Source organism: Microcebus murinus, chromosome 10, assembly GCF_040939455.1.
Source record: "Microcebus murinus isolate Inina chromosome 10, M.murinus_Inina_mat1.0, whole genome shotgun sequence".
NCBI lineage: Eukaryota > Metazoa > Chordata > Mammalia > Primates > Cheirogaleidae > Microcebus > Microcebus murinus.
The window spans coordinates 17,974,149-18,000,451 of record NC_134113.1 but is presented as its reverse complement, the minus strand read 5'-3'; the positions used below and the strand labels follow the sequence as shown (position 1 = coordinate 18,000,451).

Sequence of the window (26,303 nt, the reverse complement as noted above, 5' to 3'; positions counted from 1 at the left end):
GTAGATGCACTTGCCAGAAAGGTTACGTGGGCGATGGCTCAACATGCTATGGGAACATCATGGAGCGACTCAGAGAATTAAACACTGAACCCAGAGGACAATGGCAAGGGAGGCTGACCTCTTTCATCTCACTCCTGGGTATGCAGCTACGAATACAGACGTCCGCATAAAAGACAGCCCTTTTTCAGGCAAGGACAAATGCAAGACACAATTATTTGGAAAGGGAAGGGCTTGTCTATTGGGATCAGCTCTTCTAGGGAAAGGCCACACAGGTGGAAGGGAAAAGGCAGCAGCTGTTTCCAAGCAGACAGTCAGGAGTTAGTACCAAGAGATCTAGCAATGCAAGAATTAGTAGGCAGAGAGCTGAGGACAGGGTCCTGGGGTCACCATGGATTAACAGACCTGCAATAGCAGTAAGACAAGGACAGCTACTGATGTGACAATGGAGACCACCCCCTACCCCTTGACCTTATAGGTCCTTCAGGTACGAACAAAGCTTAGCAGGTAACACTGGGAATAAAAAGGGACTGAGACCCCATGGCAGCATCCATGTTCCTCAGTGGAGATGTCATTTTAACTTTGGGCTACTTTTGTTGTGTGCAACCATCTCAGCACCCTTGGTCTGCTAGCCACTAACCACCTATAATGACACATCCTCCCCAAGTCCCCCAGGCAAGGTGACAGCCTAAAACCCCCTCATATATTTACAAACACCTCTAGAGGCCATTACTCCACACCCCCTTAAAAATCATATATTATAACATCATAGTATTGGACAGGACTTCCAATGAAATACAAATTTGGCCAATCTGCAAAAAATAAAACACAGATTTGGCCAATCAACAGAAGCCTTAAAATATCAGCATTTAGAATTAGAATTTACCAGTCACCAAAAATGATTTTCCAGAAAGAACACAGACAAAGAAGTAAGTGTCAGTGGTGGGTCCATGCTGTGTTCTCTGCATAATCTTAACACACATCCTGCATAAATACCCTGCTCTTTCCAAAGCATCCTATGGGGAGTCAAGCATCACTGGCTTCCTTGGTCTCAGGAACAATCTGCCAGGCTCTCATAGCCTTCCTCTAAGAACTCTCAGAATATCAAATGGGAGCAGATGGTAGTGATGGGGTGTCCTAGGCAGACTGGGCCCTCAAATGTTTCCCTGGACAGAGTTATGTTGACCTTTCACCTTCCCCATCACAAAATCCTGGTACCCACTGCCTCCTGTCCTACCATCCCATTTTCCCCAGGGTGATGGAACTGGGGAACTGGCTACGTACCTTGCGGGGCCCAGTGCAAGATGAAAACGTGGGGTCCTTTGTTCAAAAATTATTAAGCATTTCAAGATGGCAACAGCAGAGCATTGAACCAACCCCGGGGCTCTTCTGAGCTGGCCTTAGATGGAAACAAGGGCTGCGTCTTTGCTTATTGAGATGGTGAAACTTCAGAAAATCAAGCACAGGTCAGGGACTGTGGGGTTGCCCAAGGACTTTGTCCTGCCTAAACAGCTTATCACGGGGGAGCCTTGAAGTCTAGGCTGTGGCTGCAGGGAAACTCTCACAGCCTTATATGCAGAAACTCCTGGGGCCATGGCTTCAGGATACCTTTATTCTTAGAGAAATTCCCAGCTGACATCGGGCCTGCACAGACCCATCAGAACAGAGAAGGGCATGAAAGGACCAGTCATTGCCTGATTTTATTCCTCATGTGCCACTGACCCATTTGGTGTTTTCTTTCTTTGTGTATTTTGACTCCTAAGACAAAGCTTATGCCTGGCCACTAAGTAACCTGGGCCCATTCACGGTGCTGTTGCCCACAGACAAGGGATTGAAAGGATTCAACGTGAGTATCTGAAAGAACCCTACACCAATGGGCTGATGTGAGAAGCTTTAGTAGGCAGTATCTTCTTTTCTTTAAAGTAGGAAACCCCCCATTAAAATTAAACCTACTGATGGTGAGTTTTTGATAAACTTCTTTTAGTGAAATATAACATTCTTACAGAAAGTACCCGAATTGTCAGTGTACAACTCAATGGATTTTCCCAAAGTGAACGTACTTGTGTATCCAGCAAGTCTGTTACCAGCACCCTCGCTGACCCCTTTCCAATCATTACCCGCTAAGGTAACCCCTGAGGGTTCTTAACACACAGTCATGTGATAAATAAGATATGCATAATGTAAAACTGCTCATTTCCCACAAAAAGAATTAAACTAATAGGTAGGTATCTGTTTCCATAAAATCATTAGAAATGGTAACAGTAATAGATTAAACAAGAAGAAAATTTCAGTCTTCAGTGTAAGCAGTTGTTTTGAGATAATGTCATCCAGTGGGAATGAAACCTGTAGTGCCTAGTGGAGGTGTCCTATCATGACAGTATCATGAAATAATTATATTTGGTTTAACATAAATAATGGACATGATGATTTATATAAAATTGGATTACCCTAATCCAAGATATTTTGTGATAATAATTTTTGGGTTTTGGATCAAAACCTCATAAATTCCAGGCTCTCTTACCCTAATATCCCACCATCATTAATCTTTCTGAGATCCATCTACCTGTTGTTAACCTTCAGAGATGTCCTTACAGCTCTTCTCCTGAGGAGAACTAGCAAATATTGAATACTTCTGGGCTAGGCACTGTGTGTGGTCTCTTGTTTAATATATAGATTAAGTTTACACAGAGTTCAAAAGTATCTATCGATTGATTGTCGACTATGTAATAGCAACAAAATACAGATTTGGGCCAATGGATTTCAAATATCTTAACTTTTCTATTCAAAAATGCCATCAGTCCACTCACTTTACCTGCTTTTTTCACAAAACTTCCTATTTCGTTCCCATCCACTTCCTGGGTTCAAGATAGATTTCTTGTTCCTTGTTCCTCCTGGCGCCATTGCCATGCTACGCTTTCCCCACTGTGTCAGTTTCAGCGCTAGAGCAGCCTCCTGTGGTTTGACAGTGTACCATGCATTGCCTACAACTCTCCAGATTTCTACTCCCGCACAGGCCCAGCCCACGTCAGTTGCACCAGTGAAAGTCTTCCGTGTCTGAAAGAGTCCAAACCCAAGTTAGGGTGCCCTGGTGTTGATATCTTTAATGCTAAGTAAGGCAGAGCATGCATTAGAAAACCCATTTTCTCCTTCAAACAACAGTCAAACTGGCTCTATTGTTTCTTAGGTAAATGAGCTTTTGATGGATAACAAAGCTGCTCAATACTTTGTGAAACTCCACATAATCGCAGGGCAGATGAGCACTGAGCGTATGAATCACACAGACACCTTCTATACCTTGACTGGAAAATCTGGGGAAATCTTCAACAGTGATAAGGTAGGTATGTCTCTGGTTTTCACTCCCAGAACAAAGTTGTCTGCCAAGCCAATGCCGGTAGCCCTCTTGTGTTTGGGGTTTGTGAAAGATCACTAAGAGCTTCTTTCCTTATTTCTTGTTTGCTAAACACTTGCTACAGGAAGAAGCAGGGAGCGCCACCAGGATGGGCCAGGGCGGAGGGGTGGTCTGTTATGTAAAGAGGGTTGCAAAGCATTTGATTTTGGTCTGGTCTGACCTAGTTTTCAAGGTAACCATCATTCAACTGCCAGCAGGAAGGAGAAACTTTGCTGTAAACCTGTTTCCTGGAAGCATCAGTACAAAGCCAGATCAGCATTCCTCTTACAAAAGGAAATGAATTATGTTTGTTTTAGATTGCTGGAATTGGTCCATCTTCTGTCTGAACTTAACATTCCATTTCTTTTAATATCATTAGTTCTGCTTGTTTTTTAAATAAAGCCACCACCCCCCTTTCACAAATAACTCTTTTGTGACTTTACTGAGCCTGGGGGGGGGCAGGTGATTAATCAACTGAATGTGCATGTGTATAGGCATATGGCCTCGACTGTCGCATTTCACCAAACATCAGTAATTAATAGATCATTGAGTACTTGTTCTATGCAAAATACTGGGATTAATCCTTATTGGTGTCATATAAAACTCACAACAGCCCTGTGAGGGAGGTACTACTATCATTCCTGTTGTTCCAACGGGAAAGCAGAGAGGTCCCACAGTAAGTGCCAGACCCAGGATTCAGATGTGGGCCTGCTTGACTCCAAAGCCCACATGCTTCACCAGTCTGCTGTACCGTGCATATGAGGATGGATGAATAAATGAATGGATGGATGGATGACAGACATGGAGATGTGGCTTCCTTTCTCATAAGGGTGTGCATGTATTCACTTGTTCATTCATTCAACAAATATTGCTCAGTCTATAACTTATAGGAGTCACATGGGAGGAAAAGGGAAATAGCTTTGGTTATTCATTCAGCAGCTATTTTTCATTGTGTGTCTTCTCTATACAAGACACTAAATTAAATGATGAATTTACATAAAATTGAATAGTTTTGCCCTTTTAGTCTTTTAGAGGAGAGCTTTATTTATACTTTATCCACATTTAGCATATTATAGTTGTCAGTGATTTCACATATTATCTCATTTGCTATAAATGAAAGCCCTGTGAGGTTAACCAAGCAGATACCTTCATCCCCAGCTTAGATTCAGTGACATCCCCAAATCACATAACCAATAAGTAGCAGGACCCAAAGACTCAGGACTTCTGGCTTATAGTCCAGTGCTTGCCCCTTTGGGGACAGCACATCAATTTTATTTTATCTCTCTTTGGTGGTTTAGGATAATCAACTAAAGCTTAAACTCCATGGAGGCAGCACAAGGGTGAAAATTATACAAGGGGACATAATCGCTTCCAACGGGCTCCTGCACATCCTCGACAGAGCCATGGACAAGACAGCGCCCACGTTTGAGAGCAGCACTGAGGTGAGAAATTCCAGGTAAAAGTCATGTCAACCTAAATCCATCTTCCTTTGTTCCCTAGAGAGTCACATCCAAGAAGAAAGTGTGTGCTATCACTCTATGCTTATCTTTCACTCGTACTAGGGGCTCACACAGAGAAAATATGGGACCATTTTCCATTTTTAATAGAATTCTGGGGATCTCTGCAGAAAGAAAGAAAGGCATAGAGTACATGTATGGGAAAGATCTAGATATTTTTACCTCTTTTTTTTTTTTTTTTTACTACATTAGACAATTCAGTCCAGTGATGAATTGTCATGAAAATTTATTCCTCATGCTTTATGGAGGAGAGCAGTTGTTGCTGCAATAAAATTTATTCCCTCTGACCTGTATGATGAGGGCCGAAGACAATTCAGAACATGCAGGTCTGGGCTACCATTTAAATAACAGCAAACATTTGTATAATGCGTTACTGTCGACCAGGTTCTTTTATATATACCCACACTTACCCATATACTCTGTCATCAGTCTTTGAATGTTAGGGTTTGTATTTCTTAAACCACCTTGTTATTTTTTTTACTGATTTTTAAGCAAAATATCTCTTTTAGCAAACCATCATGACAATGCTACAACCAAGATACAACAAATTCAGATCTTTGTTAGAGGTATGTACTTTTCATGAATTTTTGAAAAATTTTTATGTCAAGTCCTTTATAAAATGAGCAGGAGTGTCCATTAAAAATACTCTCCGGGGAATGACTTCAAATATTTGTCCGAGGTAGGTTGCAGATACAAAGTTTCATTTGTCAAACGCAGGAAACCAATGTGGGACCTGCCTTAGATGAAGATGGAGTTGGTGGACCATATACCATTTTTGTTCCAAGTAATGAAGCACTGAATAACATGGATGGCACTCTCGATTACCTCCTTTCTCCAGAGGTACTGTACCCTGCTTACTGTGATGGCATCGTATCAGCTTCACTGTCTCAGTCTCTGTCCATACAAGCTTTTACTGAACTAAGGAGAGCAAATAAGTAGCACGTGTATCATCACCTATCCTCCCACAATCCAGGCAGACATCACTAATCAATCACAGCATTCTGAAACTAAGCCTGGATATGGCTTCAGTCTCCTCAATAGAGTTCCAAGTAGCTATGATCAGTCAATTAGATGTCACAGGAAATAAAATCTATTTGCAGCCCCAGGTCTAGATGGTTGGTTTGATATGTTCTGGCTCTTCTAATATTTCTCAGTAATAAAATTAACATGTTTATTTTAAGTTTCCTACAACTCTAAAACCATCTAGAGAATGAAACCTAAACTAGGCCATCCAGAGCCAGGCCTAGGCTAAACTTTAAAAGTAATAAATGTTATTTTCAGATGCTCCAAGCTTTCCTTTCTATTGCTTTCATCTCTCTCCACAATAACTTTTCTTACGTACCAAGGGCCTTCAATTCTTTCACATTCCCTTCTAAAAAAGAGATTATTGACTCCTTCATACCAGGCTATAAATGACTGAAACCATGTAAAGTGTTTCCTATTCCAGAAATAACAGCCTTAATCTCAAGAGGAGAGTTAATTATAGAATTTTTTTTTTTTTTTGAGACACAGTCTTGCTTTGTTGCCTAGGCTAGAGTGAGTACCGTGGTGTCAGCCTAGCTCGCAGCAACCTCAAACTCCTGGGCTCAAGCAATCCTGCTGCCTCAGCCTCCTGAGTAGCTGGGACTACAGGCATACACCACCATGCCCGGCTAATATTTTCTATATATATTAGTTGGCCAATTAATTTCTTTCTATTTGTAGTAAAGACGGCATCTCTCTCTTGCTCAGGCTGGTGTTAAACTCCTGACCTCGTGCAATCCGCCCCCCTCGGCCTCCCAGAGTGCTAGGATTACAGGTGTGAGCCACCACGCCTGGCCAAGAGCTAATTATAGAATTTTGTTCTTAGAACATCAAATGGTGGAATTACATGAAGGGCCACCAGCTTTCTTCTGGTGGCCTAAAATCATGCCGCCATCTTGGCAACACAGCAAGATTACCTATGGCTTCATATAGATCAGTGTTGATTATACAGAATGGGGGGAATGTCCAAATCGTTTAGGATATTGATTCCCAAACTTCAGTGTGGTCAGGAATCAACCATGGAGCTTGTTACATAGGCAGATGCCAAAGCCCTCCCCCAAGCACTCTGATTTAGTGGTGCTAGAATGAGTCCCAGAAATAGCTATGATGGTCGGCACCAACTTTCCAACCCAGGCAGTACCAAGCCACACTGTTTGGGGGACCCTAAAACTTGTAACCTGTTTGGTTTCAGGTTCACATGGATTTCCAAAATACTGTCAGGTATTTACAGGGATATCTTGCTTTCAAAAAACTTTGGATTAAAAAAAAAAAAAAACTTATCAGGAAGATAAATCAGAGGGTAATAACCTCTTACCCTGCAAATAGATGTTCAACATATGAAAGGGTTTGCTGTAGGTTTCGATAGAAAATGCCAGATCTCCCAGGGTCTTCCAAAATAGGATAGTATTTTAAAAATATGATTCACACTCCAATTTTGTGAAACCTAGCTATTGCAGAAAAACTGTTAACCCTCTCTTTAGAGCTCACATTCATACTTCAAGTGAGCTAAAAAAGTAATGTTGCTCCCCTGGGAAATTATTAAAATCCTGAGATTATACAGCCTCCTTCAGTGCATAGCTTCTAATTTGATACCAATTTTTTAAAAATAATACCGATGTAGTTCACAGGTACTAATCAGGTATACTTAAAATTACAATAAAACATTTTAATTAAAGTAGGGGAAAGAAATCAACCTCCCTGCTTTTTTGTCAGGTACCTTTGTTCAGAAAAGTCTTCTCTTTCTCCTCCCTTATAACTGTTTCCAGTGGTGGCTGGGGATGCTCATTCAGGCTCTCAGACTGTGTGTAACTCTCCCCAACTCTGTTCAGCAAGGTCTCAGTAACTGGAAATTGGCCTTTGGTGAGGCTATTTATACCATAGAAACTGGCCAACCATGCCACCACCCCTGGCTTTCAATTTCATTTCTCTCAAAGGCAGTATCTTGCTGCCTGCAAAGAATATAAAACTTCAGGTCTCTTCGTTTTGGGTTAAAAATTGCTTTTCCACTTCAATTTCTAGGTGAGAAGTGGAATGATCATTCCTGCCTCTTTCTCAGGTTCAGAGCCTGCTCGGGTTAAAACTTCTCAGCCTAGGGAAAGCTCTTTCCCTCTCCATCTTTCTTAATAGCGTCTTTTAGCTTTATCTTCGGGAAAGAACCTCAGCTGGAGACAGGAAAGTCCCCATAGTCTGCTCCAATGAAATGGAAAATAAACTGGTTTCATTAGAAGATGGGTTTCTAACTCTGACTTTGGAATGCCCTGTTTCCTTTCCAGTGCATCTTTTTACTTTTCCCTGAAGCAAAATTTCAGGCTGGAAATTATCCCATCCCCGCAGAGACCACGGCTTCTGATTGCAAGCCCATTTTCTGGCTTCCATCGCTGAGCTAGACAGAAATCAGAGCAAGGAGAGCACGAGACTGGCCCGTGCCAGTTCACACGTACCTTGCAAGTACAACGGGGAAAGAGAGGTAGATTTACAGAGCTCAATGTCCTATGAACAATGTGGGAGAAAACCTCTGTTTCTGCCTCTGCCACCAAAGGATTTGGGTATTTGCTTTGTTCATTTGTTTGTCTGATCTAAAATGGTAAGGAGGAAGTTAAGTGTCCTCATAAGGGAAAGGACTCTCTTCAACAACAGCAGCAACTGGGAGCACATCCTGTTGATCTGAGCCATAGTGCAGTGAATTCTAACTGAACGATGGCGCCCAGCCCCTAGCCACGCCGGCATGGCCCGGTACCAGTCTGTGACCTGTTAGGAGACGGGCCACCCATCACCGCCTGAGCTTCATTCACACCACGGCACTCCCCAACAACACCCCACCCCACCCCACCGCCAAGTGCTTGGAAAAATTGTCTTCCAAGAAACTGGTCCCTGGTGCCAAAAATGTTGGGGACCGCTGCCTAGCCAGATAAGGCTCTAGGCGCACACAGTGGCGGAAGTGATGCTAATCAGTCACTTTGTCCCTTTCATTCTCCTGTTCCTTGTCAACAGGATTCAACACCAATTAATTCTTGGGGCTTTAGACGTGGATTATCCAGTTGATAAATGCTTTCCTGTAGAATTAGAGGGCTGGAAGGGCTCCATAACGGTCCCTTTATTTTGCAAACAAAATCTATGACCTAGGAGTTAAGTGACTTGCTCAAGGTCACACACAAACAGAGCCAGGACCAGAGTTTTAATTCCTGAGTTCCACCTCAGCGCTCGCCCCAGGACCCCTCCCCAACTCCTTTTAATGTAGTGGCACAGCTGTTCACAGAGAGCCTACTGTGCGCCCATACTGTGCTGGCTGGGGACGTGGAGATTAATAAGCCACACAGACCCAGCCCCTGCCTTCTGGGAGTTTGCAATCCAGTTTGTTCTGACATTTCCCAACTGTCCCCTCCCTTCGTCCCACCCCTTCTGCCTCTGAGCATAGAAGCATGCAGTAACATTGCTTCTGCCTGTAAGTCCCCACTTCTGAATACCATGGAGTAGCTCCCAGGGGAAGCTGAGACCCAGAGGCTAGTAACTTGCTCAAGGTCATATATTAATAGTACCAGAACCAGGGCTGCAGAAACCATCACTTCCAGGGCTAACTAGTGATCAGCTTCAACATTCTTATTGAAAACCCTGCCCTGCACATAAAGCTATTGGCTTTTAGATATGGTGGCCATGTCATTTATCATCCATACCAGGACAATAGGCATAAGCCAGGGTTGTACCAGACAAGCCAGGATAAGGGGTCCCCCTGCTTACAGGTAATTCCCCTGGCATAGTGACCAAGGTCAAATGAGGAGAAGAGGCTGGGCGAGAGAAACTAAGGTTCAGCAGGGCTTTATTTCAGCCTGGAACTTACACTGTTGGAACTTGTCCCTAGAATGGTCAGTCTCTTGCATGGTTACTAGGATCTTGATTTGTGATCCTTCACCTTTCCAAGCCAGAGGAACTGTGGCTGTGCCACTTACAGGCTTTGAAGTTTGTGACTCTTAGCTCTGACTCAGCTGGGATATTGCAGACATACTGCAGGGACCCCTGCGACCACTGCCTTCTTTCCCCAAGGACAGCGGTCACCAGGCTCCTCGACTCTGCAGCCTCCCCTCCAGGGAACCCTACAGGGACTGCCTGTCCTGTCCATAGTCTCTTCTGTGTGTCCAGGACCCTCTTTTTCTCCACCTCTGCTTCAGTTTTCTGAAGCAGGAGAAACCTTGGAAAGGGCTTTCAATGAGGGATGAGTATCTTGTGGAAGGAAAAGGTGATCAGGATTCCTATGACCCCAATATTCCTAAGTGACAGGTATGTGGTCTGACAAACAAACATCACACATTTATTTATGGAGCAAGTGAAACAGAATCATAAATGGAGGCTGTCTTAGAAAATCCAGATGTTCAGAGTGATGAGAGCCAGGGCTAATTCTTAGGCTCACGTCTTGTTTCAAAGACCTTGCACACGTCTTTGAAACTCTGTGTTAGCACAGGTAAAGTGGGTCAACAGTAGTTGCCAGCTCACAGGGCTGTTGAGAGGATTACATGGAATGTGCACATTATGTTTGCAGAGCAGCCTCTTCCTAAGAGTGGGAATTTGGTGAATGTTAGCTACTTTGGAGATGGGATTTTTCTCACCCTGAATTTCCCAATAAAGAGATCATTTATTTTTCCTGGTTACATGTCCAGAGTTGTGTTTTCATCATTGCCTAAAGAAGTATTTTGCTTCCTTTGCAGGGATCTCGGAAGCTCCTGGAACTTGTCAGATACCACATTGTCCCTTTTACCCAGGTGGGCCCTAGTTTTCCTGCCACTACCTTTTCTCTGCTTTCAAGATATCTCACCTGAATTCCAATATTTTGGTGCTAAAAAAATGTGACATTTGTTCTTTTTCTGTGGCTCTGAGGGAAGCCTCAGCCATGAATAATGAATGAGTCTGTTATCAGAGAGATCTTCAAAGCCACAAAAACTCATGACATCAAAATTCCCATTATTTATTTCATAAACTTTTTTTTTTGAGACAGTCTCATTCTGTTGCCCGGGGCAAGTGCTGTGGCATCAGCCTAGCTCACAGCAACCTCAAGCTTCTGGGCTCAAGAGATCCTCCTGCCTCAGCCTCCCAAAAATAGCCGGGACTACAGGTGTGAGCCACCATGCCTGGCTATATTTATTTCATAAACTTTTAAGGCTATTTTTTCTAGGGATGACATTAAGAACTCAGGGCTCCGTGTGTGGCTCTAAATGCCTCTGTTCATTGTTTTCTTCTTCTTGTAGCTTGAAGTGGCCACTCTCATCTCCACCCCTCACATTCGGAGCATGGCCAACCAGCTCGTACGATTCAACACCACCGACAACGTGAGTGAGAGCGCCACCACTGCTGCCTTACTCGTGTGCATTTGGGCTCCGATGATGACCAGTCATCAGGCCATCCTGCCTCTACACTAACTCGCAGGCTTAAAATATTTATGATTATTTCATTCATTCGTCACTTCCTTCAGCAAATATCTGCATAGCAACCACATGTGTGAGAGTCCGCACTAAATGCCAGGGATAAAGCGATGAAAAAGACAGACACATCCCAGCAGAGAAAACAGACCTTAAACAAAACACAATAGGCAATCAGTTAATTATTTAATTACAATTGTAATGATTGTCCCCAAGGGGGGGGGGATCTCAGGGAGCTGTGAAATCACCTATGGGAGGAGTCTGGGAAAGTCTGGAGTTCAAGACGTCCTCAGTGAAGAGGAGAGAACTTGGCCACGCTTTGCAGGATGAGCGGAGTGAACTTGGGCAGAGGTGAATAGAAGAGAGTTCCAGGCAGGAAGGAGAACATGTGCAAAGATCCTGAGGTAGGAGGCAACATGACTAATTTTAAAAACTCAAAGAAGGCAGTGATATTCGGCTAGCTCCCTGGGGTTTTAATATCAGCAAAAGTCTGACAGCACAGAGATGATGTCTCCCACTGAATCACTGTTGATGGTGATGATGGTGATCTCATCCCTTCAACAGGTATCTATTGAGTGCCTGCTGTGTGCCAGGCACCATTCTAGGTCCTGAAGACAGACCAATGAACAAGTAGACAAAAGTCCCTGGTTGCATGGAATTTCTATTTTAGTAAGTAGGGGGATAGACAAGTTAAATGAGTAAAGTATATATTAGAGTAGTGAGTGCTAAGAAGAAAAGAGCAATGCAGAGAAGGGTAATGGAGAATGGGGAGGGGCTGACATCGTAACTAAAGTGCCCGAGAAGTCCTCATGGAGAAGAAAACATTGGAGCAAAGACCGGAAGGAAATGGGAGAATGAGCAGTGTGAATATTCATGGAAAGGATATTTCACAGGAAGCAGCGAGTGCAAAGGCACAGAGCAAGGCGTGTGCCCGAGCTGTATGAGGAACAGCAAGGCTGGTCTGACTGGAACAGAGGGTGCAAAAGGGAGAAGGAGAGGAGTCCAGGGAGCAAGAAGGAAGAAGGAATGTGGGGGCAGGTCACAGTGACCTAGGAAGTCAGAGAAAGGATCCAGGCTCTTATGTCAAATGAGATAAGAAGCAATTGGAGAATTTTGAGCAGAGGAAAGACATGATCAGACACATGCTTTGAAAGGCTGGTTAGGAGATTTGATTTGATTACAGTAATCTGGAGAAGAATGATGGTGACACAGCCCAGGGTGGTAGCAGGGACATGGGGAAAAGTGGCTGAATTCTGAATGTATTTTGAAGGTAGACCCAGTAGAATTTGCTGATGGACTGGCTGGAGTTGAAGACAGATAGAGCTGGGAGGACTCCTGGGTTTTGATTGAGCAACCAGAAGGATGAAGTTACCACTATTACCACAGGGGGAGCAGGTCTGGAAGGAAAGTGGAGATCAGAGACCTTCGCTAATGGGTCCATTTGCTCTCCCTCCACTAGAATGCAAGCAGGAACTTGTGTATCTTGTCACTGATGTATCCCCAGCACCTAAGGCAGAGCATAACTCAAGGTCAATAAATGTCTTTGAATGAAGCAATCCCCATTTCACTACAGAGAGGCAAAACAATTTTCCCAAGGTCTCACAGGAAATGCATTGCAGAGCTGGAATAATTATGCCTCACCCACCGACAGCCCCATGCCTGCAAAGACCATTTCTGCAAGGACATCCTTGCCTGGTGTTAGCCAAGAATTCATTTGACAGATTCAATCTCTCTCTGTCAGCCAAACCCTTCTGATAGCAACCTTCCCTCCAATGAAAAGTTAAGTGACGTTGAGGACTTTTTAGTGACTCGCCACCATTCCAATCTGCCTGAGGATCACTGCTGCTCCCGCAGAACAGAACAAAAGATGTCGTTCCTTCTTTCCAGGGACAGCTTCTGGCCAACGGCGTGGCCATGGAAGAAATTGATGTTGCTGCCAAAAATGGCCGAATCTACACGCTGGCTGGAGTTCTCATTCCCCCGTCCATTGTGCCAATTCTGCCCCATCGGTGTGATGAAACAAAGAGAGAAATGAAACTGGTAAGAAAACTAGGAAAATAAGTAAGGACCCCCAACAGATCCCGAGAGCAGACAGCGCCCCACCTCTCACAATTCCGAGAAAGAGAGTTTTACCATGGACGTTCTGTCTCATAAACTGTGAATCAAAGTTCCTCAGGGAATTTCTGCAGTGAAAGATGTTGCCCAAGAATATTAGCTTCCTAAGGCTGCCGTGACAAATTATCACAATCTGAGTGGCTGAACCCAACAGCAATTTATCCTTCACAGCTCTGGAGCCGCGCTCCCTCTGAGGGCTCCAGGGAGGAATCTTTCCTCGCCTCTTCCTGGTTCTGGAGGCTCCCGACAGTCCCTGGCAGCCCTTGGTGGCAGCTGCAGGACTCTACTCTCTGCCTCCACCTTCACACAGCCTTTGTCCCTGAGTGTGTCTCTATGTGTCTTCTCTTCTTTTTTTTTTTTTTTTTTTTTTTTAATTATTTTTTTTATTTTGGTATATTATGGGGGTACAGATTTTAAGGTTTCAATAAATGCCCATTTCCCCCCCTCCCCCCAAAAGTCTGAGTCTCCATCATGACCATCCCCCAGATGGTGCACATCTCACTCACTATGTATGTATATACCCACCCCCCTCCCCCCTCCCACCTGCCCAATACCCTATTACTGTAGCACCTATGTGTCCACTTAGGTGCTACTCAGTTAATACCAGTTTGCTGGAGAATATATCTGGTGCTTGTTTTTCCATTCTTGGGATACTTCACTTAGTAGTATGGGTTCCAGCTCTAACCAGGAAAATATAAGGTGTGCTATATCACCATTGTTTCTTAGAGCTGAATAGTACTCCATGGTGTACATATACCACATTTTATTAATCCATTCTTTGATTGATGGGCACTTGGGCTGTTTCCACAGCCTTGCAATTATGAATTGTGCTGCTATAAACATTCGAGTGCAGGTGTCTTTTTTGTAGAGTGTCACTGGATCATTTGGGTAGATGCCCAGCAATGGGATTGCTGGATCAAACGGTAGATTCACTTGTATCGCTTTAAGGTATCTCCATATTGCTTTCCACAGAGGTTGAACTAGTTTGCAGTCCCACCAGCAGTGTAGGAGTGTTCCTCTCTCTCCGCAACCACGCCAGCATTTATTGTTTGGAGATTTTTTGATAAAGGCCATTCTCACTGGAGTTAAGTGATATCTCATTGTGGTTTTGATTTGCACTTCCCTGATGATTAGAGATGTTGAGCATTTCTTCATATGTTTGTTGGCCATTCTTCTGTCTTCTTTAGAAAAATTTCTGTTCAAGTCCTTTGCCCACTTTTTAATGGGGTTATTTGATTTTTTCTTCCTAATTTTCGTGAGTTCTAAGTATATTCTAGTTATCAGTCCCTTATCGGATGCATAGGATGCAAAAATTTTCTCCCATTCTGTAGGTTGTCTGTTTACTTTCATGACTGTTTCTTTGGCTGTGCAGAAGCTTTGTAGTTTGATCATGTCCCATTTATTTATTTTTGTTGCTGCTGTGATTGCCTTTGGGGACTTCTTCATAAACTCTTTGCCCAGGCCGATGTCTAGGAGAGTGTTTCCAACTTTTTCCTCTAGAGTTCTAATAGTTTCATATCTTAGGTTTAAGTCTGTTATCCAGCGTGAGTTGGTTTTTGTGAGAGGTGAAAGGTGTGGGTCCTGTTTTAGCCTTCTACAGGTGGCTATCCAGTTTTCCCAGCACCATTTATTGAAGAGGGATTCTTTTCCCCAGCGTATGTTTTTGTCTGCTTTGTCAAAGATGAGATGGCTATATGAGGATGGTTTTATATCAGGATTTTCACATCTGTTCCACTGGTCAATATTCCTGTTTTTGTGCCAATACCATATTGTTTTAATTACTACAGCTTTGTAGTATAGTTTGATATCTGGCATATTAATGCCTCCCATTTTGTTTTTGTTGCCTAGAATTGCTCTTGATATTCGGGGTCTTCTTTGGTTCCATACGAAGCGTAAAATTATTTTTTCTATATCTGTGAAGAATGCTGATGGGATTTTAATAGGTATTGCATTGAATCTGTAGATCAGTTTGGGTAGTATAGACATTTTGATGATATTGAGTCTGCCGATCCACGAGCATGGTATGGATTTCCATCTGTTTACATCCTCTGCTATTTCCTTCCTCAGTGTTTCATAGTTCTCCCTGTAGAGGTCTTTTACCTCTTTGGTTAAATATATTCCTAGGTACTTTAATTTCTTTGTTGCTATTGTGAAGGGAATTGAGTCTTTGATTTGGTTCTCAATTAGATTGTTGTTGGCGTATATGAATGCCTCTGATTTCTGTGTATTAATTTTGTATCCTGAGACTTTACTAAATTCATTGATCAGTTCCAGTCTTCTTTTCATAAGGACATCAGTCATTGGATTTAGGGCCCAGCCTAATTCAGTAGGACCCCATCTAATTACATCTGCCAAGACCCCATTTTCAAATAAGATCACATTCTGAGGTTCCAGGGGTCATGCATTTTTGGAGAGACACTATTTAACCCACTACACCAGAGCTCCACGATCAGATCAGCATTTTCTTCCTTCTGGGATTTAGGATCAATCTCCTACCACTGCCTTGCTCTGCTCCTGTCACCTGGGACTACCATGCTCCAGGCCCATAGCTTTTTTTCTCTCTAAGAGGGGCTTAAAATGGAATCCCTTCCCAGGTAGATGCTCTGGCCTGGCCAATCAACCATCTTTTCGTGGTTCTTTTCAAAAACCAAACTTTCTGTTTCCCTATGAACTTCTGTACCTCTAATGGCCTTTCTTATTTCCATAGCAACATTTTAGCTCAGCCACTCTTAATCAAAGCACCCCAAATTCCAGTACTGCTGTACATGTAATCTTTCAGTGCCCTGGAAAACTATAACCCCAAATTGTAGCAATAACGGGTCTGGGTTTTTCTTTTCATCACACTTTAAGAATACATCAGTGATTTTTCTCAAAATATCCTTGGAACATAGGCATTGGACAAGCAAAGATGGCCTCACTTTATTAAATTAGTTTAGTTTAGTTTATTGATCCCTCTTATTGTCATGAAGGCTGGAAATAGCTAAGTCCCCGCATCTGGTACAAGACTATGGCTTATGCTTTTGATTCTAGATGTCTAGATTGAGGATGATACCAGTTCTCTGTGCCAGTCAGATACTATCTGGGGACTTGATTCCAGTCTGAGCACCCCTTTTAAGAGGGACAGAGACATGGTCACTCTCATAGCCAGTCTTCAGCATTGATTTATGTTTGGTTCATTCTTTGGAAACAAGCACCAGCAGGTGTATCTCCTGGCTTAGACCAGGGTGAGGATCAGAACAGGCCAGAGTCTCATCTTCTAGCCTAAAGATGAAAATATTAGGACACAGGACCTCTTCAGTAAAGGTGAAGGGACTAAGAGTCAATAATGAAATGTGTTCTGAACTTCAGAACTCCCCTGGCCCAAGTAGCTGCTGTCCAAGTTCAGGGAAGAGAGTTTGTGGAGGGACAAGGGCAGCCCTAACTGCCTGCCTTGTTGCAGGGTTGTTCTATTCCAGACTGTTCAAAGGCTTGTTCTCTGCCTCCCTGAAGGACAGAATCAAGATGTGTGTTTGAGCTGCAACCCAAAGAATTTTGGTTACAAAGAAAAGTTCTTTGGAAAAACAATTTCCCAATAGCCGCCTTAGAATGAACTCTTTCTTTACTATTTTCTCTAAATGTACAGTCAAATCTATCTGCTCTGCATGGTTTGGGATGGTCTCGATTGGATCCATTAAAAGTCCAAATACATTTTCTGGAAAATATGTAAGACTAGCAAAGAGTAGGAGGAGCAGCTGGCACCTTCTAGAAGTCTCAGTTTTCACCAAGCTAAGCCCATAGCTGCCTCTGGACTTGTATGTTTAATAATAACACTCCGTATTAGCTAGGGTCCCTGCAGGAAACAGAATTTATCCAAGATGGTCCAAATGAAGAGACTTTAATGAAGCAGCTACTGTAGGGCTAAGCAGGGCTATAAAGAAGCAAACACGGTCTGTCAGAGTGTCCAGGGAGAAGCGATGGCAGGAGACCACTGCCACTAAGGACCAAAGCGCCCAGGGCAGTGCATGGAGTTACCCAAACCCAGTGACAGCAAGAAGAGTGGAAGAGGTGACATCTACCAAGAGCTGTAGGGACAGTGCCAAAGCAGAGAGGCAGCAGGGACAAAATCCTTGATTTTGCTCTTCTCCTACCCACTGAAATCCTGCTGGTGACTCACCTTGGCCAAAACCAGCTGGAAGCTGGCAAGGGAGTCCAGAGACCATCCTTTGTGGTCTACCTGCTGGGGCACAGAGCCAGGTAGAGATGGTCAAAGAATGGATGTGGAGAGATTTGGAGGCATGTGTCCCATTCCTGCTGTCCTGACTTCAGAACCAATGCAGGAGAATCGGGGAGACTGAAAAGCAGGGATTCGGCGTTCAGCCTTGGTACTGCTAAGCTAGTTGGAGAACAAGGCCTTACATCTGTGGTCTTGGTACAGAGGGACAACTGCAGTGTCTCCTCTGGGACAGGTGCCTCCCTGCCTGCAGGGAGTTGATCAGCAGCCTGAGGCCTGCGGACAGGCTGGCTCTGGCAGAGGGAGAGGAAGGGGCTACTCTGAACAGTCTCAGCTCCTTCTCCCAACTTCCCTCCAACTCCCAGGATTTACTTTGCTCTGTTCCCTGGGGTGTGGGAGAGAGACCTGGAGTGTGGCTCTAGTGGAGCTCCTTGCACCAGGAGGGACATATCAAGCCAGGGACAGGGACACATGTACTGACCTACTGCCTTTCCTTCCAGGGCACCTGTGTGAGCTGTTCCCTGCTGCACTGGAGCAAATGTCCTGCCAACTCGGAGCCCACAGTGAGTGTGACAGCTTCCCGAAACCACACCTCACCCGAGCAAGCCCACTGGTGTGGTTTCTCAATTTTTCTGCCTTTCTTCTTTAAAAGATATCAATTGCTAATAAGATTTGCTCTTAACCTATTATTATATGGTGGGATGGTAAAAAGAGAGCCCTCAGACCTGTGTTTGAATCCTTGTTCCCTGATACTAGGTGAGTTGTTTAACCTTTTTGCTCTGATTTTCTTCATCTGCAACTAATAATAACAATGACAACAACAATAGGATTAGCATAGATTTAAAAAAAAAAGTATAATTCCTAAGTCAAGTAGCCATTCGGTTCCTCTCTACTTTTCCCTCTTACATAAAATCTAGTGTTTGTGTTTGCTCTTCCCAAGCATAATTCTGAAGAGAAATAGAAGAAACATCAGGAAAATGATACTAGGACTATCAAAAGCTTTCAAGTTTGATTGAATTCTGTGCATTTATTGAGGATTGCTCATGTATTACACACAGTGGTTGGTTGCAGAGGCACAGGATGAATAAGATATAGATTTTTTTTGTTGTTTTGTTCTTGGGAAGCTCCATTTAAAAAGGAAAACAGACCATCATACAACAATATCTATACAAGAATCTATACTGTCTATGCCAACTACTCTCCTGGTTGCAAAAAGCAAAGTGTTCTACAGTAAAAATGATGATAGAAATTTCTGCCTGTGAGTTCATCATAAGAAAGAACTTGCCAACCAGAAGTTTCATTAAACTGATTAAAGATGATTGTGGAAGGTGATGAGCTCTTTAATCCTATTATGAAGTATTTGATAAAAACAAAACATTAAATTAAATAGGCACAGGTGTTCGTATATTTACTGTGCTTGGTGAAACCATCACCCCTGCATCCTTCAGGATGCCACCAGCCAGGGAACACGAGAGGAAGGAGAAGAGGATGTGGTGTTGGCTAATAGCACAGTGAATGCTGGGTGCCAGACATTGTTCTCAATGCTTTATGCTTTGTGCAGCAATCTCTTGAGGTAGGTTTATTATCATCATCACCAATGCATGATTGGAACTAAGGCAAGGAAGCAAAATACCTTGCACAAGGTCACACAGCTGATGTGTGGCAGAGCCCTGGTGTGTTCTGCAAGTTGAACCACCATCCTAGATTCCATAGGAGCCAAAAGAGCCCCCCACTCATTCCTCCCCAATCCCATGATCCATACCTAGTTAATTATCCTGAGCCCCAGCAAGAGGACTGTAATGTTCCCCCCTTGGTGACCTCAGAATTCCTTCATATATCTAAGATTTTAGGATTTTATACCCTGGGAAGATCTCATTTCTCCCTTCTTGAGCAAGAACCTAAGATGAAGGGGTAAGCATGACATAAACATTTATCTAACACAAAAATATGAGCCAGGGCTTAAATTCTTACAAAAACTTGTTATGAGCATTATTGTCCCATTTCACAGATGAGGCAGCTCAGGCCCGCAGAGACCACATGACCTGCCTATGCTACTAAAGTCAGTAGGTGACAAGACTCACTCTCTGGACCTTATACTTGCAATGTTTCTTAGGAAAATGATTTAACCTGTCTGGGCCTTAGTTTTGGTTTCCTTATCTATGTTTTTCCATCATGAAAAACATCCAGATGGAGTTGAAGAGTGATGCACTCATACGTGCAATGTGCCTGGCCCACAGTAAGTTCTCAGAAGTGGTGGTTCTAGACAGTTAGGACTGGGCACCAGGGGTTAGAGAATGGACAGGTGCATTTTAATCCGCCCCTACTCCTAAAAGAAAAACTCAGACCATCACTATTTTATTTGGTGGATTGTTCCACAAAGTATAGATAGACTTTTTACTGGCTCCAACATTTCTACAGGAGGAGATTGGGGACAGCTGTAGATTGGAAGGAGAGGCTAGGCCACACCCAGGATGAACAGAAAATGATTCCTGGGCAATTAAAGATGTCTTCTGTGGCATGAGACAGAGCGTAAAGGTACATGAGCCATGGAATGTGCAAACTCTGTATCCCACCGACAAGGAAACAGGCCTAGAGAGTGCCCAGGCTCTGATAGGTGTTGGTGTGGTCCAGAGCAATCTCCTCATGAGTGGCAAGGGTGTGTAGAAGCTGAGTGAGGCCCGGAGGACCTTGTCCTGCAGACTGCCTCACTTTCTCGGCTTTCTTCCAGGCACTCTTCACACACAGATGTGTCTACAGAAGCAGGACAAGGAGCCTAAAGACTGGCTGTGCCCAGTACTGTAATGCCACCATGAAGGTGAGGAGCGTGTGGCCAAGGGACTGGGCCAGGCCACCAGGGCAAGGCAACCCCAGGGCCATGCTCTTGGGCCCCAGTCTGCATGGTCATAGGTGGCCCATGGGGCGATGTCTTCCTGCAGGGGAACAGAAGGCTGGATTCTCTACATGGTGGCCAGGCAACCTCCCCACTGGCGTCACACTGTCCTTTAACACACAGCCCACACTCCCAACACGCCCCCCCACGTGGTCCCCCCCTCTGCCTGTGGCTCTGAACTGCCTCTCACCCTCATTCCTACCTGGAGCACTTGCCACCCTCTCTCTCAGGGTACGCTTCCAGATTTCCCTGGGGCTGACTCGTCTTCCAAGCCTCCACTAACTGTCACTGCCTCTGTCCCCACTCAATCCGCAGTGGCCTCCCCAGCCCCAGCCTCCAACCCCTGGCCCTACCTGCCACCACTGTATTATAGTACTTTGTTTTCCCAGCACTTACCATCCTCTGAAATGATCTTCTCTAAGTTTTTCATTTGTTCCTTTACTTATTGTCTGTTCTCTGGCTTAGACTGTTGGCCCCATGAGAGCTCGAGCCATCAACTGTCTCCTTCGCACAGGGTCAGGGCCAGGCTGGCAGCCATGGGAGGTGCTCAGTAGACTCGTGGTGGCCAGATGGCTGAGTACTAGTCGTGCCATCATCTGCCAAAGGAAAAGCCACGCTCATAAGGAAGGGTCTATTACAATAATGGAAATTAAAGTATATCCCCTTTGAGGAATCGGAGCTCTGCTTGCAATTTCAAAGCACAACATGCATTTTGTTTCTCAGATACCAAAGTGCTGCAAAGGTTTCTACGGGCCCGACTGCAGCCAGTGTCCAGGAGGCTTCTTGAATCCATGCTCGGGAAATGGACAGGTGAGAACGACAGTCCATAATGCACACTTTTTCATGAATGCTGAAGGCCGACTGTTCTTAAGTCAAATAATAATTTTTAAAACTGCTAAACCAAAGAGGGATACAATGCCGGCCGCTGTTCCCAGGAAATAAAAGCAACCAATCAGTTACTGAAAGGACGAAGGTGTCTGCAGTAGAAGGACTTGGTCTTGGCAATGGGAGGACGGAAGGGGGAGGGTCCAGTGATGTCGCTTCTAGTCTCTGCTTTCCTATTGCCGACGGCAGGACCTTGGCAACTCCCACTTTCCTTGTGGGAGACATCAGGATTGACCTGCACTGGTCTCTGAGATGCCATCCAGGACTAAGACTGTATGATACTTAAAAAAAAAATTTTTTTTTAAAGCACTGCCTAGTGACTGCCTTTTTAACTATTTGCAAAACCTAGTGAAGTGATGAGGCTAAAACTTAACTCATCTAGCTTGGAGGCCAAAGCTAAACAAAGGTAATAGTAGCTGTGATTCATATGGGGAAATTATAGATCTGTGCATTTAATAAATCCACATCTAAAATATGGTTCTTCCAAGGGGAAAGAAAACCTCTACAGCCGTGAGTGGGGACACCATGCAGACAGGGAGGACAGGGAGAGGCCAGTCTAAGGACTGCGGGCATGGGGTCGGGAAGGCAGTGGTGCCCGACTCTGATGTACATCAGGCAATATAAACCTGGCCTTGCCTGGGCTGGGGAGGTGGGAGGAAGGTATGTTTACCACTGAAGAGAGAAAACACCACAGCGTGGAGTCACAGAGCTAAGTGAGGATGCAGAGAGAGAAAGGCCAGGCAATCTGAAGGGCCCTGTCTTACCACTTACCCTGTGAGCGTTGCTTTAAGGTTCCCAGTTCACCATCGCGACCCCCCTTCAGAGACTTCCCTTAAAGTCTAAGTCCTGGCTGGGGATCCCCAAGCTGGTCACTGTTTTAGCATCCAACCTGACCCCAACACGACTCAATTTTCACAAGGAGTTCCAAAGAGTCGTTTCAAGTGAGATTGAACCACTGAGTTCAAAGAAGTCGGGCCATGAAATGAAAAATCTAGATGAACGTTTCCTCGCCGGCGTGTGCCCTAACAGCCCACGGGCGCTGCCTTTGCTCCCAGTGTGCAGACAGCCTCGGTGGCAACGGGACGTGCGTTTGCAAGGACGGCTTCCAAGGCTCCCAGTGCCAGTTCTGCTCCGATCCCGATAAATATGGACCTCGGTGTGACAAAAGTAAGTGGCGCTTCCAGAGCTTCCTTCCACTCCTAAGCAAGGGTCCCCCTGCGCTGGTGCAGGCTGCTGGGGCAGGCCAGCTGTCTTGGGACCCCTTTGCTTGGGGATTGCCATCATCCCGGGGCATTTCTTAAGCTCTGATTCTCAAACTAGAGCATGAGCCAGAGGGCTGGGTCCCACTCGCAGAGTTTCTGACTCAGCAGGCCTGGATGGGGCCTAAGAATCTGCATTTCTAGCAAGTTCTCAGGGAATGCCAACACTGCTGGTCTAGGGACCACACTTCGAAACCACTCTCTCAAGATTTATTCACATACCAGAAGTGATGATGGGTTCAGTATCAAGAACAGATTCCCTCTCTACCTTTCAAGCAGATCTCTCCCATCAGCTCCTCTATGTACAAGATGTGTGACTTTGCTTGGGCAAGTCACTATACCTCTTTAGGCTTCAGTTTCTTTATCTGTAAAATGGGGGTGATAATAATAGTAAGTGCCTTGTAAGGTTAGGATTAAGTTAGACCATAATTTGGGGCTTTTGCCACAGAGCTTGCACCCAGCATGTGATCAGTAAACAAAGCCACTCTTGTCACTGTCACAAAACACGCACCCCTTCCCTGCTTCTACCTCCTTTGACCTCAGAGTTCCCTCCCAAGATGGACAGGAAGCCGGAGCACAGCAGGGTCCGGGCCTCTGAATCCTATTCCAGTGTTCTTTTTGCCAAATTAGATTTCTGAGGAGAAAAAAAAAAAATAGGGGTTTATTCCAAGACCAAATGACATTGACATTGGTTTGAGGCTAGTGGGGCAGGATGCTGAGGCTGGGGGGTTGCCGGGTCTCGCGCCTCTCATCCCGGGCCTGTGGCTGCCCATGATCTCATGCCTGGATCTTGCTCCTTGGAAAATAAGCCCTGACTTACTTAGCATTGTATAAAAATTCTTTTTTGTTTCAAATCCAGCTGTGATTTTCCAGCCCCCCTCATTCGTGTCTGTCTTCTCTTTCCTGGATGTTGGCCCCACGCACCCACGCTAATTCCTCTCCCATCAGTCCCTCCTGGGGCTAGACCCCAGACTCCTTCACTTCCGATTGTATCTCAGGGACTCAAATCCTCGCTACCTTCCTTTGAGAAGTTCCCTATCTTTCTCTTTGCTCCCACGTGCATAGAAGGCTGAATTTGACGAGCTGGCTCATGCTGCAGTTTTTAAATACCTATAATCAAAAGCAAATTAAGCAGCTAAAGGTTAAAATGATAACAAGGAAGTGGAAACACCAGTTAATATAATGGTCTACTGTGGTCTACACGTAGTCCCAAATAGAAATGGACTTTGAAACCCAGGTTCATACCTCTGCCTGGAAACTTCGCAACAAGCTGGAAATTTGCCTTACTTCCTTGGCCCTCAGTTTCCTCAACTGAAAAATGGGCATTATAAAAGTATCAATACCTACCTCCTGGGACTGGTGACTATTAATGAGATAGTCATGTGATAGTAATGAGATAGTGCATGTGAAAGACTGACCCAGCACCTTGAATGGAGTCAGTTGCCCACATACCGCCTGTTAGTTATCACTGGTCTGCTGGGATAGAGTGGCGAGCTGCATGTCAGGGGCCCTGCCAGCAAGAGAAATCACTTCTATTTGTGCCAGAATAGCTCCACACATGCGCACTGTGGGCCCGGGACGAGTTGGCTGCTAAGCAGGACAGGCAGCAGCGGCAAAAACACCCAGGGGGCCAGATCAATGTCCTAGGCAGGCCGCATGTGGCCCGAGGGCCGTAGTTTGAGGACACCTGGGCTAAACAGTCTGACAAGGAAGTAGTTGAAAATTGAGTTCCTTGGCCTCTTTCACAGCATCTCACCCACCCCCTCCCCGACATTCCCTCACATACACACACACACACACACACACACACACACACACACACACGTGAAGTAGCCTGGGCTGCATTCTTCTGCTCCTGGCTAGGGAAGTCACCAAAGGCTGTCCCAGGCTCTGAGAAATGGCTGAGACCCTAAGAAACAGAGGCCCAAGCCGTCCCCCAGTTCCATGTCCAGGCTCGGCTTTGACAGGAGTGGGAGTGGAGGGGGTGGTCACTGTCCCCCAGGATGCCCTGCCTCCCCGCTCGGCTTGTTCCCCAAGTCCTGCCATCCCTCCTCCTCCTCTTTCAGAATGTCTATGTGTTCACGGAACATGCGACAACAGGATAGACAGTGATGGGGCCTGCCTGCCCGGCACGTGCAGAGACGGCTCCGCTGGGAGACTCTGTGACAAGCAGACCTCAGCCTGTGGGCCCTACGTTCAGTTCTGTCACATCCACGCCACCTGTGAATACAGCAATGGGACAGCCAGGTGGGTCTGTGAGGAGAAGGCCCTTAACCACTCGAAGCCACCGTGTTACCTGCAGATGGAGCCAACCCATATCTCAGCTCTGTAAACCAAGGCCTGTTCTCTCCAGCTGGCAGTGTGGCTTTTGTGAACAGAACCTCAAATTGCAGCACCCCTTGCTTTGAAACTTACCAGCTGTGTGACCTTGGGCAAATTACTTAACCTCTCTGAGCCTCACTTTCCTTGTTAGAACAATAAAGATGATGATGTCTACCTAATAAAAGAACCATATGGAAAAGCACCCAGCACCAGAGCAAGCACATCACAGGTGTTCCTTCATGGAAGCCAGTAATTGCTATCATCACACATGTGAAAGAAATGAAGATTTGTCCACCAACTTTGCAACCTTTGAAAATGCCTTAACTTCCTAAGGCTGTTAATAAATAGCTCCCCTCGTAAAGGCATCTTGCAGGAAATTGGATCTTCAGGCAATAGATCAACAGTTTGTTTTCTTAATGTTAACATCTGCAGTGGGTTTGGGGGGGGAAGGGGAATGCCGGAGGAAATTTTCCTCTCTGGGAATATTTGGTTATTTGCTTACTTGTTTTGGTCTGCCTCCACCACTAGACTGCAGACTACCTGTGGCCACAGGCTGACTTTTGTTTTCCATAGTTTATGATAGAAATGCATTTTCCTAAGGAGTTAGGATCTACACCAGTGCACAAGGCAAAAAGCACATGTAATCAAAAGTACCCTTACAACTTCCTAAATCACCGGCAGAGGCCTGTTGGTATGGGTCCCTGTGTTCTATATTACCTTGGGTAAGTCAAACAGTATTGCAACGGATCAACCTGTTTCTTCATTTGGACGCCAGCTGAAGTGTTTAGTTCCTCTAGGACACTTGATGCATGAAAAATGTTTTTGTTGATTTTTGAGAAGCCCATGAGTGAATTGCAATAGGACATGGGGACATGATGGGCCCACACGGTGTCCCCAGCGTCTATCATGGGGCACTCAATATGCATTGGTTAGACCAATCAATGAATGAATGGCTCACATTTAGTAGTGACAAATCACCATGGGACATTTTGAGAGGTGTGTGTGAAAGGGAGCTGGGTCAGGAAATTATGTCAACTCACAGAATGAGGCACCTGAGAATGCTGTGTTTAGGGGGAAAAAATATATCTGAGGGACCAGCAAGGAGAGAAGTCTCACCTGTCATTTTCAAATATTTTAAGAGTTGTCACATAGGAGAAAGGGCAGAGCTGTTCATAACTAGCATTGAGCAGAAAGACTTATAAAGAGGCAGGTTCTGGTCCAGTAAGAGCAGAAATGCCACCAGGTGTTGGGACTTACGGAGCGTGGGTGCACTGCTAGAAGCTCTGCACGCA

At 44.9% G+C, this 26,303-nt stretch overlaps 1 protein-coding gene across 1 annotated transcript in view; it reads left to right on the top strand.

Annotated features, from left to right (window-relative positions):
- Nucleotides 1-26,303, top strand: part of STAB2 (stabilin 2) — a 143,299-nt gene that overhangs the window by 32,034 nt on the left and 84,962 nt on the right. The window contains exons 10-23 of the mRNA XM_012772691.3: nucleotides 5-138; nucleotides 1,761-1,843; nucleotides 3,182-3,331; nucleotides 4,684-4,827; nucleotides 5,412-5,468; nucleotides 5,620-5,742; nucleotides 10,623-10,676; nucleotides 11,160-11,240; nucleotides 13,218-13,370; nucleotides 18,156-18,218; nucleotides 20,384-20,470; nucleotides 21,269-21,355; nucleotides 22,486-22,597; nucleotides 24,756-24,936. Of these exons, the coding sequence (XP_012628145.2) occupies nucleotides 5-138; nucleotides 1,761-1,843; nucleotides 3,182-3,331; nucleotides 4,684-4,827; nucleotides 5,412-5,468; nucleotides 5,620-5,742; nucleotides 10,623-10,676; nucleotides 11,160-11,240; nucleotides 13,218-13,370; nucleotides 18,156-18,218; nucleotides 20,384-20,470; nucleotides 21,269-21,355; nucleotides 22,486-22,597; nucleotides 24,756-24,936 (1,509 nt within the window). The remainder of the gene's footprint in view (nucleotides 1-4; nucleotides 139-1,760; nucleotides 1,844-3,181; nucleotides 3,332-4,683; nucleotides 4,828-5,411; nucleotides 5,469-5,619; nucleotides 5,743-10,622; nucleotides 10,677-11,159; nucleotides 11,241-13,217; nucleotides 13,371-18,155; nucleotides 18,219-20,383; nucleotides 20,471-21,268; nucleotides 21,356-22,485; nucleotides 22,598-24,755; nucleotides 24,937-26,303) is intronic.